General features: G+C 57.4%; 4 protein-coding genes and 2 non-coding genes across 6 annotated transcripts; 3 read left to right on the top strand and 3 right to left on the bottom strand.

The window, feature by feature from the left end:
* Positions 1–47: 47 nt before the first annotated feature.
* On the top strand, positions 48–120 carry BJ171DRAFT_t23. The gene has a single exon. It is a non-coding gene; the product is annotated as a tRNA-Lys (tRNA).
* Positions 121–124: 4 nt separating this feature from the next.
* BJ171DRAFT_t24 lies at positions 125–198 on the top strand. Its single transcript has one exon. It is a non-coding gene; the product is annotated as a tRNA-Asn (tRNA).
* Positions 199–627: 429 nt separating this feature from the next.
* On the bottom strand, positions 628–5,491 carry BJ171DRAFT_112119 (male sterility protein-domain-containing protein). The gene is made up of 11 exons (XM_053105464.1): positions 4,930–5,491; positions 4,664–4,723; positions 4,353–4,525; positions 4,177–4,189; positions 4,010–4,088; positions 3,794–3,943; positions 3,544–3,720; positions 3,138–3,469; positions 1,535–2,874; positions 1,178–1,370; positions 628–1,037 (listed from the first exon to the last, which is right to left on the bottom strand). Exons 1-11 carry the CDS (start codon positions 5,331–5,333, stop codon positions 689–691), a joined length of 3,270 nt encoding a protein of 1,089 aa, XP_052971348.1. The 5' UTR covers positions 5,334–5,491; the 3' UTR covers positions 628–688.
* Positions 5,492–6,136: 645 nt separating this feature from the next.
* Positions 6,137–8,525, bottom strand: BJ171DRAFT_485979 (aldo/keto reductase). Its single transcript, XM_053109173.1, has 5 exons — positions 8,076–8,525; positions 7,767–7,862; positions 7,426–7,653; positions 7,085–7,228; positions 6,137–6,857 (listed from the first exon to the last, which is right to left on the bottom strand). Exons 1-5 carry the CDS (start codon positions 8,147–8,149, stop codon positions 6,401–6,403), a joined length of 999 nt encoding a protein of 332 aa, XP_052971347.1. The 5' UTR covers positions 8,150–8,525; the 3' UTR covers positions 6,137–6,400.
* Positions 8,526–8,684: 159 nt separating this feature from the next.
* On the bottom strand, positions 8,685–10,084 carry BJ171DRAFT_485978 (uncharacterized protein; the record flags this gene model as incomplete). Its single annotated transcript, XM_053109172.1, has 4 exons — positions 8,685–8,958; positions 9,090–9,395; positions 9,540–9,693; positions 9,808–10,084. Coding segments are annotated over 4 exons (868 nt in total), but the record flags the coding sequence as incomplete, so codon positions are not given.
* A 2,607-nt stretch (positions 10,085–12,691) lies between these two features.
* On the top strand, positions 12,692–13,911 carry BJ171DRAFT_485973 (uncharacterized protein; the record flags this gene model as incomplete). The annotated part of the gene is made up of 3 exons (XM_053109171.1): positions 12,692–13,215; positions 13,356–13,750; positions 13,874–13,911. Exons 1-3 carry the CDS (start codon positions 12,833–12,835, stop codon positions 13,906–13,908), a joined length of 813 nt encoding a protein of 270 aa, XP_052971345.1. The 5' UTR covers positions 12,692–12,832.
* Positions 13,912–14,224: the final 313 nt, after the last annotated feature.

Raw genomic sequence — 14,224 nt, 5'->3', positions numbered from 1 at the left:
AGATGTAATAAAGTTGTAATAAAAACAATTGAAAACTCAAACATCCAGCCCGGCTAGCTCAATCGGCAGAGCGTGAGACTCTTAATCTCAAGGTTGTGGGTTCGACCCCCACGTTGGGCGCTCAGCTCCTATGGCGCAATTGGCTAGCGCGTTCGGCTGTTAACCGGAAGGTTGGTGGTTCGAGCCCACCTAGGAGCGACTCCTTTTTCCGTTTTGCAATTTTGCAGCCAGATTGCTGTTGTTCCTGCTCTGCTCTCTGGATGGTCTCATCTCATGCAAATCATCCGTCTTCGTTCACTGTTTCATTTCTGGCGATACTGCATGGGTGCAATACTCATACTCTGCCAAACAGACAACCGAGACAAGACAGCCGACAAACGAGAAGAACAGCGAGTGGATATCAAGTGGGAAACAGCCCAGGGGAAGGTTGGGGCGGAGATGGAAAGAACAAGCACAATACAAAGCAACGACAGAAGGAGGAGTGTGCTTGCTGTGAGACTCAGTCGAGGACTCAGTCGAGGACACTGGATCGATGGTGTGGTCGAGCAACCAGGATCTGCCAGGTGAGACCCCAGATGAAGCACCGAGGGCCGTCCAAGTGCAGTGCATCAACTGCCACTGCCGGTCACTGCTGGCCATGCCTCAGGACAACCCATCGGTGCAGCCTGGTCCAGCACATCTGTGCCGTTCAGTTGCGGCCAGTGCGGCCAAAGACGCTGACCTCGGGATAGTCGTCCGTCTGGAGCGGCGAGACAGGCTCGGCCGGAGCAGGGAGGTATTTCACACGGTCCAAGAATCGGAGACATCGCTCGACGACCTTCTCGGCTGGGAGACTCGGTGTCGGATAGATCGAGCGGGTGTTGGGGTTGTCGACCTGGACGGACATGTCCATCAGCATGTGCATCAGCGGGAACAGGGCGTTGGTCTCGACGGAGGGAGCCGATTGGAGCAGGATCTTGAACTGCTCGCGTGTCTCGAACATGACTCGCCAGCCCATGGCATTGACGATCTCAAAGATCTTCTTCTCGGCGATGAGGCTGAGCATGGAGTGTCGGTGTGAGATGGGTTGGTGTGTGATGGGTTGGTGTGGTGAGCCGGTGCTGTCCCATCCATTCTCTATCCATGCCCTTCCTTCCCACTCGCTGCTCCCCCAGCATGCCATGAGCCACATCCTCACCTGTTCTCCGAGTCGCTGACATGGAACACAAAGTTGGAGAGGGCCTGCTCCGAGGCCACAATCGCCGTGACGACCTTGGCCACATGGTCGACCGGGTCCATGGTCAGGGTGACGGGGGTTGCATGGGAGGGAGCGATTCCGATCTGGATGCATCCCTTGACATATCGCCAGATGTAGTCATCAACGTTGCATGCTGGTGGCGAGAGAGACATGGAGAAAGCGAGTGAGTGTCGGCCGAGGACTCACCAAGCACATCACCACATCACCACATCACCACATCACCACATCACCACATCACCACATCACCACATCACCACATCACCACATCACCACATCACCACATCACCACTCGCTCACCTCCGTATCGGCTCTCGCCGACGATCGCGGCCGGTCGGATGATCGTCACCGGCACGCCCCTCGATCGTGCCTTGTGGACCAGCTGCTCCGAGACCCACTTGGTCTGTGCGTAGCCGCCAGAGAGGTTCCAGTTCAGCGACATTCGCTCCTCGAGCGGCTGGGCCGAGCCCTTCATCGGCAGCGTGCCGATCGTCGAGATGTAGTGGAGCGGCTTCAAGTGGTGGGTCGTGGCCAGTCTCAATGCCGTCGCCGTGCCGAGGACGTTCGGGCCCTTGAGTGCCTCGTAGTTGTAGAGCCAGTGGACCTCGGCACCGTTGTGCACAATCACATCACTCTGCTCGCTGATCTCCTGCCATCGCTCGTCCGACAGCCCCCACTTGTCCTGTGCCAGGTCGCCGGGAAGACCCACGATCCTGGGACGGATGTTGTGCTCGAGGTCGTGCATCTGCTGCTGGTTGAGGATCAGCTTGCTGGCCGTGTCAAAGATGCGGTCGATGGCGGCCTGCTCGTCCTTGGCTCGGACCAGGCAGTAGATCTTGGCGCTGGGGAACCTGCTGGCCAGCTCGTACAGCAGGAATGCGCCGAGGAACCCAGTGGCCCCCGTCAGGACGATGCCGCGAGGATTGTCGGGATAGACAAACCGAGGGAGGCCGTCGGCCGTCACACCCGCATCGTCGAACCTGACGGCTTCCTGGTACAGATCCACGGTCGGCGGGACCATCAGTCTGTCGTCGAGCATGTCGATGGCAAGCTGGGCGACATCGGTGGGTGTCATTCCGTTCGACAGCAGGATCAGCGGCGAGATCTCGACATCCAGCTCGTCCTTGATGGCCAGGGCCAGGCGGCCGGCGCTGAGCGAGTCAAAGCCGACACCGCCAATGTAGTAGTTGCGGCCATCAAGGGCGGCCCTGCCCAGGACCCGGCTGCCGATCTGAGAGATCTTGGCAGCGACGCGGGACAGGAGAGTGTTGTCGATCCTGAGAGCCGGATAGACGACCGACGCAGTGTACTGCTCGACATTCTCGGCAAACAGCCTGAGCTTCTTGAGGTCGCGCTTGTTGGAGTCGTTGAAGGGGAATCGCTCGAGCGCAAAGCAGTTGTGGATCGGGACCTTGGCGACGTTCGAGAGCGCAAAGAGCTCCTCGGTCATCAGGATGATGTTGGCGGGACTCAGGAGGATGGCAGGGCCGGTTTGGGGGACATAGAGCATCACGATGCGCTTCTCGGAGGTCATGACAAAGGCACAGTCGGCGATCGAGTGGCTCAGGTTCTGGTTGACAAGCTCCTCGAGGGCATTGAGGTCGACATAGACGCCGTTGACCTTGACCTTCTGGTCGAATCTGGAGTGGTGCATGCGGAGGGATGATGTGGTGAGATGGGAATGTGGTGAGAGGTGATGTGGGTGATGTGGGTGAGAGGTGGTGTGGGTGATGTGGGTGGTGTGTGATGGGATAGCAATGTGTGATGGCAATGTGAGTGAGAAGTGTGTGATGAGGTCGATACATGGCAATTGGATGAGTGGTGGATGGGTGGGTGGTGAAGCAGAAGATGAATGCCACATCACAGCCAACACACCGACACAGTGCCTCTGCATCGCACACACCTTCCGACCACAGTGAACTCGTTCTCGCTGACCATCTCGACCCAGTCCATGGTGCAGACACGAGGCGAGCCGTCGCTGAGGAAGCCAAAGTATCCAATCTTGTTGTCCGGGTCGGCGTTGACAAAGCTGGGATGATCCTTGACTGGATGGTCGGGGTCGACAGCAAAGACAAGGACGCCGCTGTTGGAGAACCTCCTGTCGATGAAGTTGCCGTGCTCGTCGATGATATGGCAGCGGACTCCTGGCTTGGCGAGTTTGTACACAAGTGTGGGAGGGACTTCAGTGACATCGACTGGGAGACTGAAATAAGCTCCGGCTCCTATCAATGCGGACTGATAAAGCGAGTTGTTTCCGGTCAGTCGAGTAGTAAACATCATATTTTGCTTGACATTCAATGATGACGTACCTCGCTGGATGCATATCCAGATTGAATCTCGGCATTTGGGAAGCGGCGTCTGGCTTCACAAACGACGCTTCGAGGCACAATTTCAGATCCAAGCATAATCTTTCGTGTTCTTCGCCAAACGATGTGCCTGTTATCCGACACCCCGACTCCGATGATCAATTTGAGGAACGAGGGAGGCTGATAATATAACAGAGCATCTTGATTAGTCACAGCTCGATACAAATGGATATCTACATGTTCTCATACATACCAATCCCATGTACTCGAGTCCATCGTTGAGCATCTTGAAGATGCTTCGGACTTTCTCAACAGGATTCGGAGTTGTGTCTGGAATCCATGCCGACCCTCGGAGGTTCAGTGTGGCTAAGAGGAAGCCAAGGGTAGCCGAAAACGAAGGTGCCTGCAGAGTCGGAGAAGTAAGCTGAAGATCAAGGATAATATAAAGTGTCAACAAAGGAGTCCAAACCTGACAGAGTCCGACGCTGGCATTAAGGATCCAAATTGACTTGTACAGACTATTTGGGTACAAACAAGAATACTTGTATCTGATACACATTCATGAGCATAGGGTGGTCAGTGATCTCCGTTGAATCGCTTCGGACTGTGCTCAGCACACTGTCTCGATCCACTTACGTCTTGGGGATGCCTGTCGAGGAGTAACAAGAACCACCATGAGCATCATGCATATCCTGTGATGACCCACAGACACTTGCTCGCTCGTACCATGTCATCAGATGCGCCACTCATCCGATGTATCAAGCACTCCACCCAGACACATAGCTGGCGGATACTCTGGCAGCCATCCATACCTGTCGTTCCAGAAGTGCAGAGATAGGCAATGAACTTATCGAGAGGCTCGCACGCCTCAAGCGAGGGCAGTGGGATGTCGTCCAGCATCGGGAATGTCGATGCATCCACAAGAGTCACTCCCTGTGTGCGTCCGGGTTTGACGCAGTGGTGCAGGATATACTTGATCGAGTATCTGGATGGATGCAGCCCTGTCAGCTGCTGTTTATCAATCGACACCCACATTGCCACCATCATCACTTCTGAGGTCGAACTATCCCACAGACAATAGACATGCCCACAGACGATCCAGACATGCCCACAGACAACACACCTGTCGCACACAGCCTTTCGGGCAGCCGGAGGCAGGTTGAGACCAAAGTTGATTGTCTTCCTGGATGGTGGTCAAGGGACGAGCGAGGAGAGTCGGGAGGATCACAGAGTCAGGAGGGAAGATCGCAGAGTCAGGGCATCACAAGCCAGGACAGAGCGGACGATGGCACTGGATCGACAGTGCTGGTGGCGGATGTGTGGAGCAAGTAAGCAGCAGACGACGGATGCAGCGGGACTCGCCCTCGATCGCATCCAAGCAACACTCACTTGCCAAGCATCCACACTGCAAGGGAATAGAACACCCAGTTGACCTCGGACTCGCAGAAGGTGCCGATGACCTCGTGGTCGGCGTCGTCCCAGCCGGCGAGGGCCCTGAGCCCCTGGGCGATCGAGTATGCTCTCCTCCACACCTGGCGATAGGAGTGTCGCTCGGAGGCACCGCTCTCGTATGTGTTGATCAGGAGGGCATCGGGCTCGTCGCGGGCGCCGTTGATGAGACACTCGATGGGATGGAGCCAGGGACCAAGGGAGTCGGCTGGTTTGGAGGGTGCCGTGCTTGACGGCTCGGGCTGGGTTTGCTGGACAGGGGCTTTCGAGGTTGTGTCATCCACATCCATATTGACATCCACATCCATCAACGACTTGGCCGGGAGACTGGAGCTCGAGGCCATTTGGTGGCGGATGCGACGGAGCAGGGGAGATCGGGGGAGGAAGAGGACGAGGAGAGGGAAAGGGGCAGGCAAGACGAGATGCGGCGGGATGGAGTGGGATGGGATGTGGGATGTGGGATGTGGGATGTGGGATGTGGGATGTGGGATGTGGGGTGTGGGATGGCATGCAGATTCACCCCCTCGCCGATCGGAATGGCCATGACTGGTTCGGGGTTCGCGTCTGTGGAACCTGGGGCGAGTGGTCCACCTGCCACTCTGGCATGGGCTGTCGCTGCTCGGCTGTCGCTGGTGGCATCTGTGGGTGTCTGTCTCTGCTCCGATAATGCAGGAGCACCACGGGATAATGCAGTAGCACAGGCTAATGCAGTGGATGCAGAGCAAAGTGGAAAGCGCCACCGCACCCCTCGATTGTCCCACTTCGTTTGCTCCAGCGCCCTCGATGACGATTGTTGCTGCCTTCTCCTTCATTCACTCCCATCCAACTTGCCATATGGCTGCGGTGCCGGGAGGATACTTGCCGTGCCTGGCACCAATCTACGCTCGCCAATGAAGAGCATATTCACCACCACGATTCCAAGCCAGATCTGTCTCGCCTTCTGTGCAGAAGGGCGACTCCATCCATCATCAGATCAGCCAAGTCGGAGTGCCGGTCGGATGCCAGATCCGTTCCAACTGTGTCAGAATGCACCGTGTCTCAACCACGATAGCCGCCACTGGATCCGGTGATTGGCATTCACACCAGCCATCTATTCCAGATCCGAATCGACAGCAACACGGCCTCGACATCAATGTCGTCTTCCACATTGCACATGCAGCCCATTACTCCCGTGGTTCATCCACTGACAGGGTCTCATCCGCGATGAACACAATCACATCTGAGGCGATGTGGTATATTGCCTAATCCGTCGACAGCCACCAGCCAGCTCGGAGCAGACGATCCAGCAGCATCGGGTTGGCTGAGTTACATCGAGTGTCCGGCGTTGTTGGAAACACTAGTACTGCAGCATGTGCTGGCGATGGCCTCGCGTCTCCGCTCGCCAGCATATCATCCGTGCGCCGCCAAAGATTTAACGGTTGAGGATGCTCATGCCTGCGGCGTCGTATCGGGTGCCGCTGACCTCGAACGAGTCCAGGATCTTGCGGACTGCGGCCTTGTCCTCGGCAGTGATCTCCACATTGACTGCCCCCATGTTCTCCTCGAGGTACTTGATACGCTTGGTGCCAGGGATGGTGATAAAGTCCTCGCCCTGGGCCAGCACCCAGGCCAAGACGAACTGGGTGGTGCTGACGCCCTTGGCCTTGGCGAGCTCCTCGATCTTGTGGACCAGGTCGAGGTTCTTCTGGAAGTTGTCGCCGGCAAAGCGGGGCGTGGTGCGGCGGTAGTCGTTGGGCTCAAAGTCCTCGACGCTCTTGTACTGGCCCGTGAGGAAGCCGCGGCCGAGGGGCGAGTAGGCGATGATGGCGACGCCGAGCTCGCGACAGGCATCGAGCAGGCCGTTGGTCTCGATGTCGAGGGTCCAGGGGCTGGATGCGGCAGAGAACACAGGATGCATATGAAGGTGAGCTGGCGGGTTTGCCGCAACGGAAAGCGGAATGCAGAGCGATATCCTCGCTATGCTGATATGCTGATGTGTTGTGTATCGAGCCAGAGGCTCCAGGATGCAGAGCTCGGCGGAAGGCAACCAGACACCGGTACAGATGCATCGGCCACGAACCACACTCGCTCGGGGTTGCCGCTGCGGCTCCGTTACCTGTACTCGATCTGGACGGCAGCAATCGGATGGACGGCATAGGCACGGCGGAGAGTATCGCCGCTGCACTCGCTCAGACCCAGGTATCGAATCTTTCCCTCCTTGACAAGCTCGGCCATGGCCTTGACAGTCTCCTCAATTGGTCTGCGAGACACACAAGCAAAGCGACAGGACCAGAGGCATGCATCAGCAAGACGTGCAGCATTCGAGGCCCAATGTCCATCAGTCATCTCCACACGACGGAAGATCGTGTCAAAACTCGGCAGGAACGCAAAACCACCAACACATGATCGGCTGCTCGGCCCAAGGAACTGCAGCACCTGAGGCGGGTGGATACTCACGTCGAGGTATCCACTCGGTGCTGATAGTACAGATCGATGGTCTTGACGCCGAGCCGCTCCAGAGACGCTTCGCAGGCCTTGCGGACATATTCGGGTTTGCCCGAGATGCCGCGAGCGGTCGGATCGTTGCGATCGCGGACGACGGCAAACTTGGTGCACAGGAAGACCTCGTCGCGGCGGGTGGCCAGGACCTTGGAGAGGAGGCGCTCGTTGTCGCCGTATCCATACCTGCAGACGTTGCCGACGGCGATGCCGATGGACAGGACAGCGGAGGGAACAGGTCAGCATCGACGCAGCGATGCTTCGGTCGCCGGGCAACATCGGCGCAACAGTCTACGTACATATCGGCCGTGTCCCAGAAGGTGGCGCCGAGATCGATAGCCCGGTTGAGGACGGCGATGGACTCCTCATCGTTGCGGGCACCATAAAAGTCGCTCCTGCAGATCAGATGGTTAGTGTCGGCAAGAAGCGAGCGCGTGATGTCGACGAGGTCATCGCTCGGCCCACTCCAGGATGGCCCTGCTATGGCGATGGCTATCCTGCGGGGACATCCATCGTGCGAGGATTGCAGCTGCCTGGGCAGACGGCCACGGCAACGACGGGGACTGGAGTGGATTGGGGCAGAGGAGCCAGCAGAACATGCAACTCACATGCCCATGCATCCGAGTCCGAGGGCAGACACCAAGGGGCCGTTGCGGCCAAGACGACGCTGGAGGACAGACATGGCGGTGCAGTGCTGGGGATGCTGGTTCGGATGGAGCCGGTGGCAGGATATGCTGGCAGACGGAACGAGGGAGCAGGCATCAGGGGTTGAAATACCCCTCGCGCGGCTGGGCTGTGGGGCGCAAGGAGGATTTCAAATCGACCAGGGCGACGACAGCGGATGTTGCGACAGGATACCGGCGCTGTTGGATCGGCCAGGGCCGCCACGTTGATGTTTGCGACGGCAACTGCTGTCCCACCGATCGGGACGATCTCGGATGCAATCTCCGAGGCAGTCTGCATGGGCACTGGAAGATTCGCTTGCTCGCTCGCTTGTCGAGGAGCTCGGTGGGTTGGGCAGATCGACTGGGTGGATCGGCTGGGCAGATTGGCTGGGTGGATCGACTGGGCGGATCGGTGCCCTGCGCTATCCGGACTGGATGCCAGAGATCGCCACTTGGCTGCACGGACGAGATCCGCACCGCCAGCCGCAACGATCGTCTCGACCGACCAACATCACTTGGAGAGCGGACTTGGACACCCGGCCGTTCTCGGTGCCAGCAAACATCGCCTTGCTCGATGGACGACTGAGTCCAAGGCACAATGACACTCGGCTCGGACCAATACCACTTGTTCTTGCACATCCGGCGCTCGACAGGCTCATCGTCTCTGCTCGATCAGCATTCCCGAAATCACAGACTCAGGCATATCCTTCGCTCGTCGCTCTGCCTCTGGAAACCATGCTTGGGCATTTCAAAGTCTCGTTCCTGTTCAATCCTCCGCTCGCTCCCTCGTTTTGGTTGATGAGCGTGAGAACCAGCATGAATTGGGCTTGGTGCGATCCCAGAGTGAGGACACAAGGGATCGTTAGCGATCCAGAGAGCCGCTCCTGGCCTGTACACAAGCTTCGTCGCATAGTCCACTCCGATGGACACACCCGACGAGGCTGCCGATACACTTACAGATCGTAAAGACAGACCCCTTGAGATAGAGGTACTTTCGGTGGTTGACAAACTCGGCCACTGCACATCCGCAGACGACCGAGCCCAGCACCGTCGACCAGCAGATGCGCCAGGCTTCCTTCCGCATCACCTTGGCCGCAAAGTTTTCCTCGGCCGAGATCTTGGCCCTCGACTCGAGCGTGGCTGCCCTTCTCAGCGTGTAGATCATCGCCGCTGCCGCTGCCGCCTCAACCAGGAACCAGTAGCCGTAGAGCAGTATCAGTGCAATAGCCGAGCCGCTGGCGCTTGCATGGCCGGAACAGTCGCCTGTGTCGGGTGGGATATCAGCTTCGAACACAGCCCAAGCCAACCCGAGTCAACCTGAGCAGCAGTGTCGCTTTCGTTGATGCCACCCGGTTCATCCAACGAACGGCCGTCGAACAAAGCATGGCCGGCACGCAGCCTACGCACCCGATAGATTGTAGGACGTCCAGATGTATGCATGATAGAGCAGCAGCGACAGCCCCGCGGCTGCGAAAGTTATCTGGACAATGCGTGCATGTCGCATCCGCGGACACGAAATCAGCGTCGCTCGCCAGGCTATAAAGCCAAACTTGAACATGTCCTGTCGCATGAAATGGGGTCGAGTCGCGAGATTCAGTATATGGCAACAGCGGAAACGACCCGCATCGAATGGCCAAGCTCGACCTGGCAACGCCGCTGGATAGCCAAATGTCACCTTGAACGAGAATATCATGTCGCTGGCCCAGTAGAGCCATGTCGTCTGGCAGAGCGATGCCGAAGCCCACATCGGAGCGATCCAGACGAGTATTTCGGCCAGGCAGTCGCAGTACACCATCAAGGTGACGAGACTGCGAAAGTCTTTCGTGTGGATCATCCACCGGTCCAAAATGATGATAATGAGGAGAGCGCAGAAACTCGGAAAGCCCGAGTCAGTGTCGGTTCGGTTCAAGACAGCCAGGGTGGCAGCATCGTCGATGGCGGTGGCGTTCATGCCAGATGTCGAGCTCTGTGGCGGTTGAGCCGGGAGTAGTGCTGGTGAGAATGCAAGCCTTCCACCGATGCAGAGCAGAGCAGACCTTTGCATGTTCTCGAACCTGTGTGCGATTGGTGTGGATGGTATCCTCGGATTCCTCGTGCGAATGTGACGGAGCCGATAGCGGAAAGCTGGAGGCGAACGGGGAGATTTGGATTTGGTGACAGAGAGGGAAGCGGGATAGATCCGTCGCCGCCGTGCCAAAATGTCAATGGAAGATGGAAGGTGGGATGCACTGGCGGTATGCCGATGCAGTCGGATTGGTGGCACCGGGTGAGAGCATCTCGTCATCGGTCGAATGTCTTGATTGATCAAACAAGGATTCTGGGTCCCGGCCAGGCTGCAGTGTTGTGTCGCTTGCAGCAAGTTCGAATGACAGGCCCAACGATGAATGCAATTTCTGTGCTTCTCGGACATACGAGTTGTTATGGGAATGTGCACGCACGACCTCACGGACGGCAGTGCTCTGGCCGCACGACTACTTTGTGATCGAATCGGGGCCACCATCCCTCATTGCTACATAATCCTGTGTGTCGCTGGCGAATGTTTTATCGGCTCTGCTGATGAAACTTCCAATGCCTGATGCTCAGACATTTCACCCAATGCGACCAACAGCGCAATCACAGTCCGAACACAATCGATGCGCACGAGTCAATCACCATCGATGTCACTCGTCCAATTGTATTCGGAGTCGCATCCTCCAACGATCGAAACCAAACCCCGAATAGGGCAATGTCCGGGAAGATGAACACTGAGACGATGCACATGAGTGTGTGGAAGATGGCGAGGACCGCAAGATCGATAAAGTTGGCGTATCCATAGACAAAGCGGGGTCTAGCAGGAGGATCGTTCGAGAATGCGGGATGGCCGATGGAGGCAGCCGGCACGGTGTTGGTGGCTCTGGCAGAAGAACCCACAGCAGCATCGGCATCGACGGACTCGGATGTTCCAGCAGTCGACAGAGCCGAGTTGGCAGGAGGCTCGGCAAAGTACACCAGATCGGCATTGGAATGCGACTCGGACGAGGCAGAGTCGGGGACACTGTTCGAGGCATGTGTGTTGGTCGCAGCGAGATTGCCGGGCGGCGCTACCGGGACTTCATACATCGGGAGCTGCTCGGGGTGCTCCCTATCGGCGAGTTCGATATCCTCGTAGGATGGAGGTACTGGCTTGAGTAACGACACAAGCAAGTCGGGGCGGGTGTCTTGGCCATCATGGTGGGATCGCTTCATCTCATAATGGAATAATACCGCATTCATCGCAGCCCAAGGGACGACGGCCGAAAGACCTTGGAACACCAAGTAGTACGCGAATCGGAATGGTGAATTCCATGGCAAAGTCGAGGCAGAAATGAGTGTCACGATCGAGACAACAGCTAATGCAGCAACTGATTTGGTAACCAGCCAAGCCAAGCCAATGAGCAGATCCTTGAGGACACGCTGGATGGTGCGAGTACCGATCTTGATCCGACGCTTGAAGATCGATCCAACGAGAGCAATGATGACAACGGAGCACCCCGCGGATGCAGCTGTGGCGATACCGATGGTGGAGAAGGATGTGGTGACCATGAACCAACCAAAGAACGAGGCATAATACTGTCCCGGTATCACAATCGAAGTCGCAGTGCCGTATGAGTTGGTAGGTGTGGCAGAAGAAGTGGGCGGAATCGAGGCTGGATCCAAGGAGGACTTGGTTTGCAAAAGCCGCCACGTTGTCGCCGAGATGCTGGAGGACACCCGGTTGGATGTAGGTGGAAAATCGACCCATGGTGCTGTGGACAGAGCGAGGGTCTATGGGGGTCAGCTCGATGGCGCGAAGTGACTGTCCAAGTAGAATGTGGTCCAAGATGGTGGAGTTGTAGTCGCTTGCCATGGCTTTCTGGGTGAGGGAGTTACCGTTTGGATGGGGCGCGGTTCTGGAAAAGAGACTGGAGGCCCAAGAGTTGGTGGACCGCACAAGTGAATACTTTCCGGTGCTGTCGAATCCTTCCATGTTGACCAGCACATTGGTTTTGCTGAAGTCGAGTTGGAACCTGGACGGGGCTTGCATAAACTGACCGGCTCCGCTTTCAAGAGCGAATACATCGACAAAGACAAACAAGAGATTCCATTGCTTCAGGTTGAGATCAGACCGTGAGACAAAGTTGTTGATGAGCTCCATAAAAGCACAAGACGCAGCCTCGTCGTTCTGGGTCATGTGGCGAGAGCGCGGCACAGGATGCAACAATATCGGAACATTCTGTGTGTGCGCAGAAGGACACGGCACCCTCGCACCAACGCGGAGTGGAGACGCGTTTGGCGATACAGGGCTGTGATGGCTGCGCACGTGGCTGTGCGGTGGCTATGCATGTGGCTGTGCGGTGGCTGGCATCGTCTCGCTGATCCCGCGCAAGTCAGAGCCACGCAGTCTCTGTGCTCTCGCCGTGCTCCCGGTCCGCTCTCGCTGTGCTCTCGGTAGTAAGAGCAGCAGCGCCACACGCGCCACACGCGTAACACAACCAGTCCACGTGTGTATGTCTGGCGGTCACAAACCCATGCGCCATGTGCATGTTGTCGCCCTGGTTGCCATCAACGAACCCCCTGCACCAGCATCGCATCTCCCACCAGCGAGTCCGTTTGCATCGGTGCTCTTCCTCCGTCAGCAAACTGGGAGACTCTGCCCATTTCCCCACCACTATTCGCCCCTTCGCCCCGTCCCAACCGACTCCATGACCGCCAGCATCGCTCCCGTCCCAATCGATCCCACAAACCTCCAGTGGCTCGTCCACCAAGCCCCCTGGCAGCTGATTGCCCCGAACTGCCTCAACCCGGCCCAGGCTCTGGATTCCGAGGCAGCAGGCATGCTCGGGGACAACCTCCTGGCCACCAACCGGTGCATTCCGAGCTATGAGTTCAATGTGACCCTGCCTGGCTTTGTCTACTTTGCCGTGGTTCCCGAGAACAACACCATCGTGGCCCACAACTGCTACAGCGACCCGACCTGTCGAGCCAACTGCACCGTCGTCGCCCAGTTCTCGACTCTCAACACCGATCCCTGCACACCCAGCTTCTTCACCGGGGTCTACAGCAGCAAAAACTACACGGATATTGAGTGAGCCGAACGCAGTTGCTTCCTGCTTCCTGCTTCGCGCTTCCTGCTTCCTGCTTCCTGCTTCCTGCCTCATGCTGTTTTCCCATGCTCACTGACCTGGCGCTTTCATCCCCTGTCTGCTTCTGTGGATCTGCCGCCAGCCTATGGTCGCCACCATTTTCGACGAAAACCTTCTCCTACTGGACCACCAGCATCGACGCGGCGCATTGCTTCGACCCATATGCCATCTCCAGACGCCCGGTCTATCCAACCTGCACCAAGATCTTTGATGGGCTGTACGGTCTCACGACAGCGGACTCGATGTTTTCGGACCAGATCAATCAGCTCGTGTGCGTCGATGCGGGATGCCGGAACTGCTCAACTCAAACGTTCGTCAAGCTGACATACCAGTGTCCGACAGTCACGATCCATTCGAGTCCTCCGACACAGCTCCCCAACCGAGTGGAGCTGAATGTGCCTTATGAATCGCTGAGCAAAAGTGCGAGTCCGACGAGTGCCGCCGCTGTTGCCGGAGGAGCCATATCGGTCGCTGCCGGTGAGTTGCAGTCTCCTTCGGCCTGAGAGTGCTGGCTGTACGAATGGTGGCTTTGGAGCTGGCACTGGACTGACGCATGTCATACTGTCGCTTCCGCATGCGTTTCGGATTTGTCTCGTCCAGCTGCATTGCTCGCGAGTGTCGCATTGCTGTGTTGAACAGACCGCTGAGCGATCGTCTGTGACTTGGAGCAGTCACTCCTGGAGAGCGACGCCGATCTCAGAGATTGTATCCGCTCCAATGACAAGTTCGTCGCGCAACATGGCTTTCCAGTGTCGCCGTGAAGACCGGCAGCGCATCTGTGGTGGGCTGGATCTGAGAATACTCGTGTTTGTTGCATGGGAAGTGGATTGGCGTGTTCGCGATTGAGGACGGGCCAGTACCACACATTGATGGTGGAAGTCGATCGAAATGCCCGAAGTGCCGATTTGGGGGGGGGGGAGTAAGTGGAGCTGAGGGCCAGTGCCCTTCGAT

The sequence above is a fragment of the Polychytrium aggregatum genome (genome assembly GCF_025602895.1).
Source record: "Polychytrium aggregatum strain JEL109 chromosome Unknown BJ171scaffold_2, whole genome shotgun sequence".
NCBI classification, from domain to species: Eukaryota; Fungi; Chytridiomycota; class Chytridiomycetes; order Polychytriales; genus Polychytrium; species Polychytrium aggregatum.
This window is presented reverse-complemented; position numbering and strand designations above follow the sequence as displayed.

Coding starts and splice junctions, on each gene's coding strand:
- BJ171DRAFT_112119 (XM_053105464.1), bottom strand. CDS start 5,333: ATGGCCTCGAGCTCCAGTCTCCCGGCCAAGTCGTTGATGGATGTGGAT. Junction 3,944..4,009: donor CCAGCGTCGGACTCTGTCAG/GTTTGGACTCCT, acceptor CCGACTCTGCAG/GCACCTTCGTTTTCGGCTAC. Junction 3,721..3,793: donor GACTCGAGTACATGGGATTG/GTATGTATGAGA, acceptor TTATATTATCAG/CCTCCCTCGTTCCTCAAATT.
- BJ171DRAFT_485979 (XM_053109173.1), bottom strand. CDS start 8,149: ATGTCTGTCCTCCAGCGTCGTCTTGGCCGCAACGGCCCCTTGGTGTCT. Junction 7,654..7,766: donor TTCTGGGACACGGCCGATAT/GTACGTAGACTG, acceptor CAACGTCTGCAG/GTATGGATACGGCGACAACG. Junction 6,858..7,084: donor GCCGTCCAGATCGAGTACAG/GTAACGGAGCCG, acceptor TGCCGCATCCAG/CCCCTGGACCCTCGACATCG.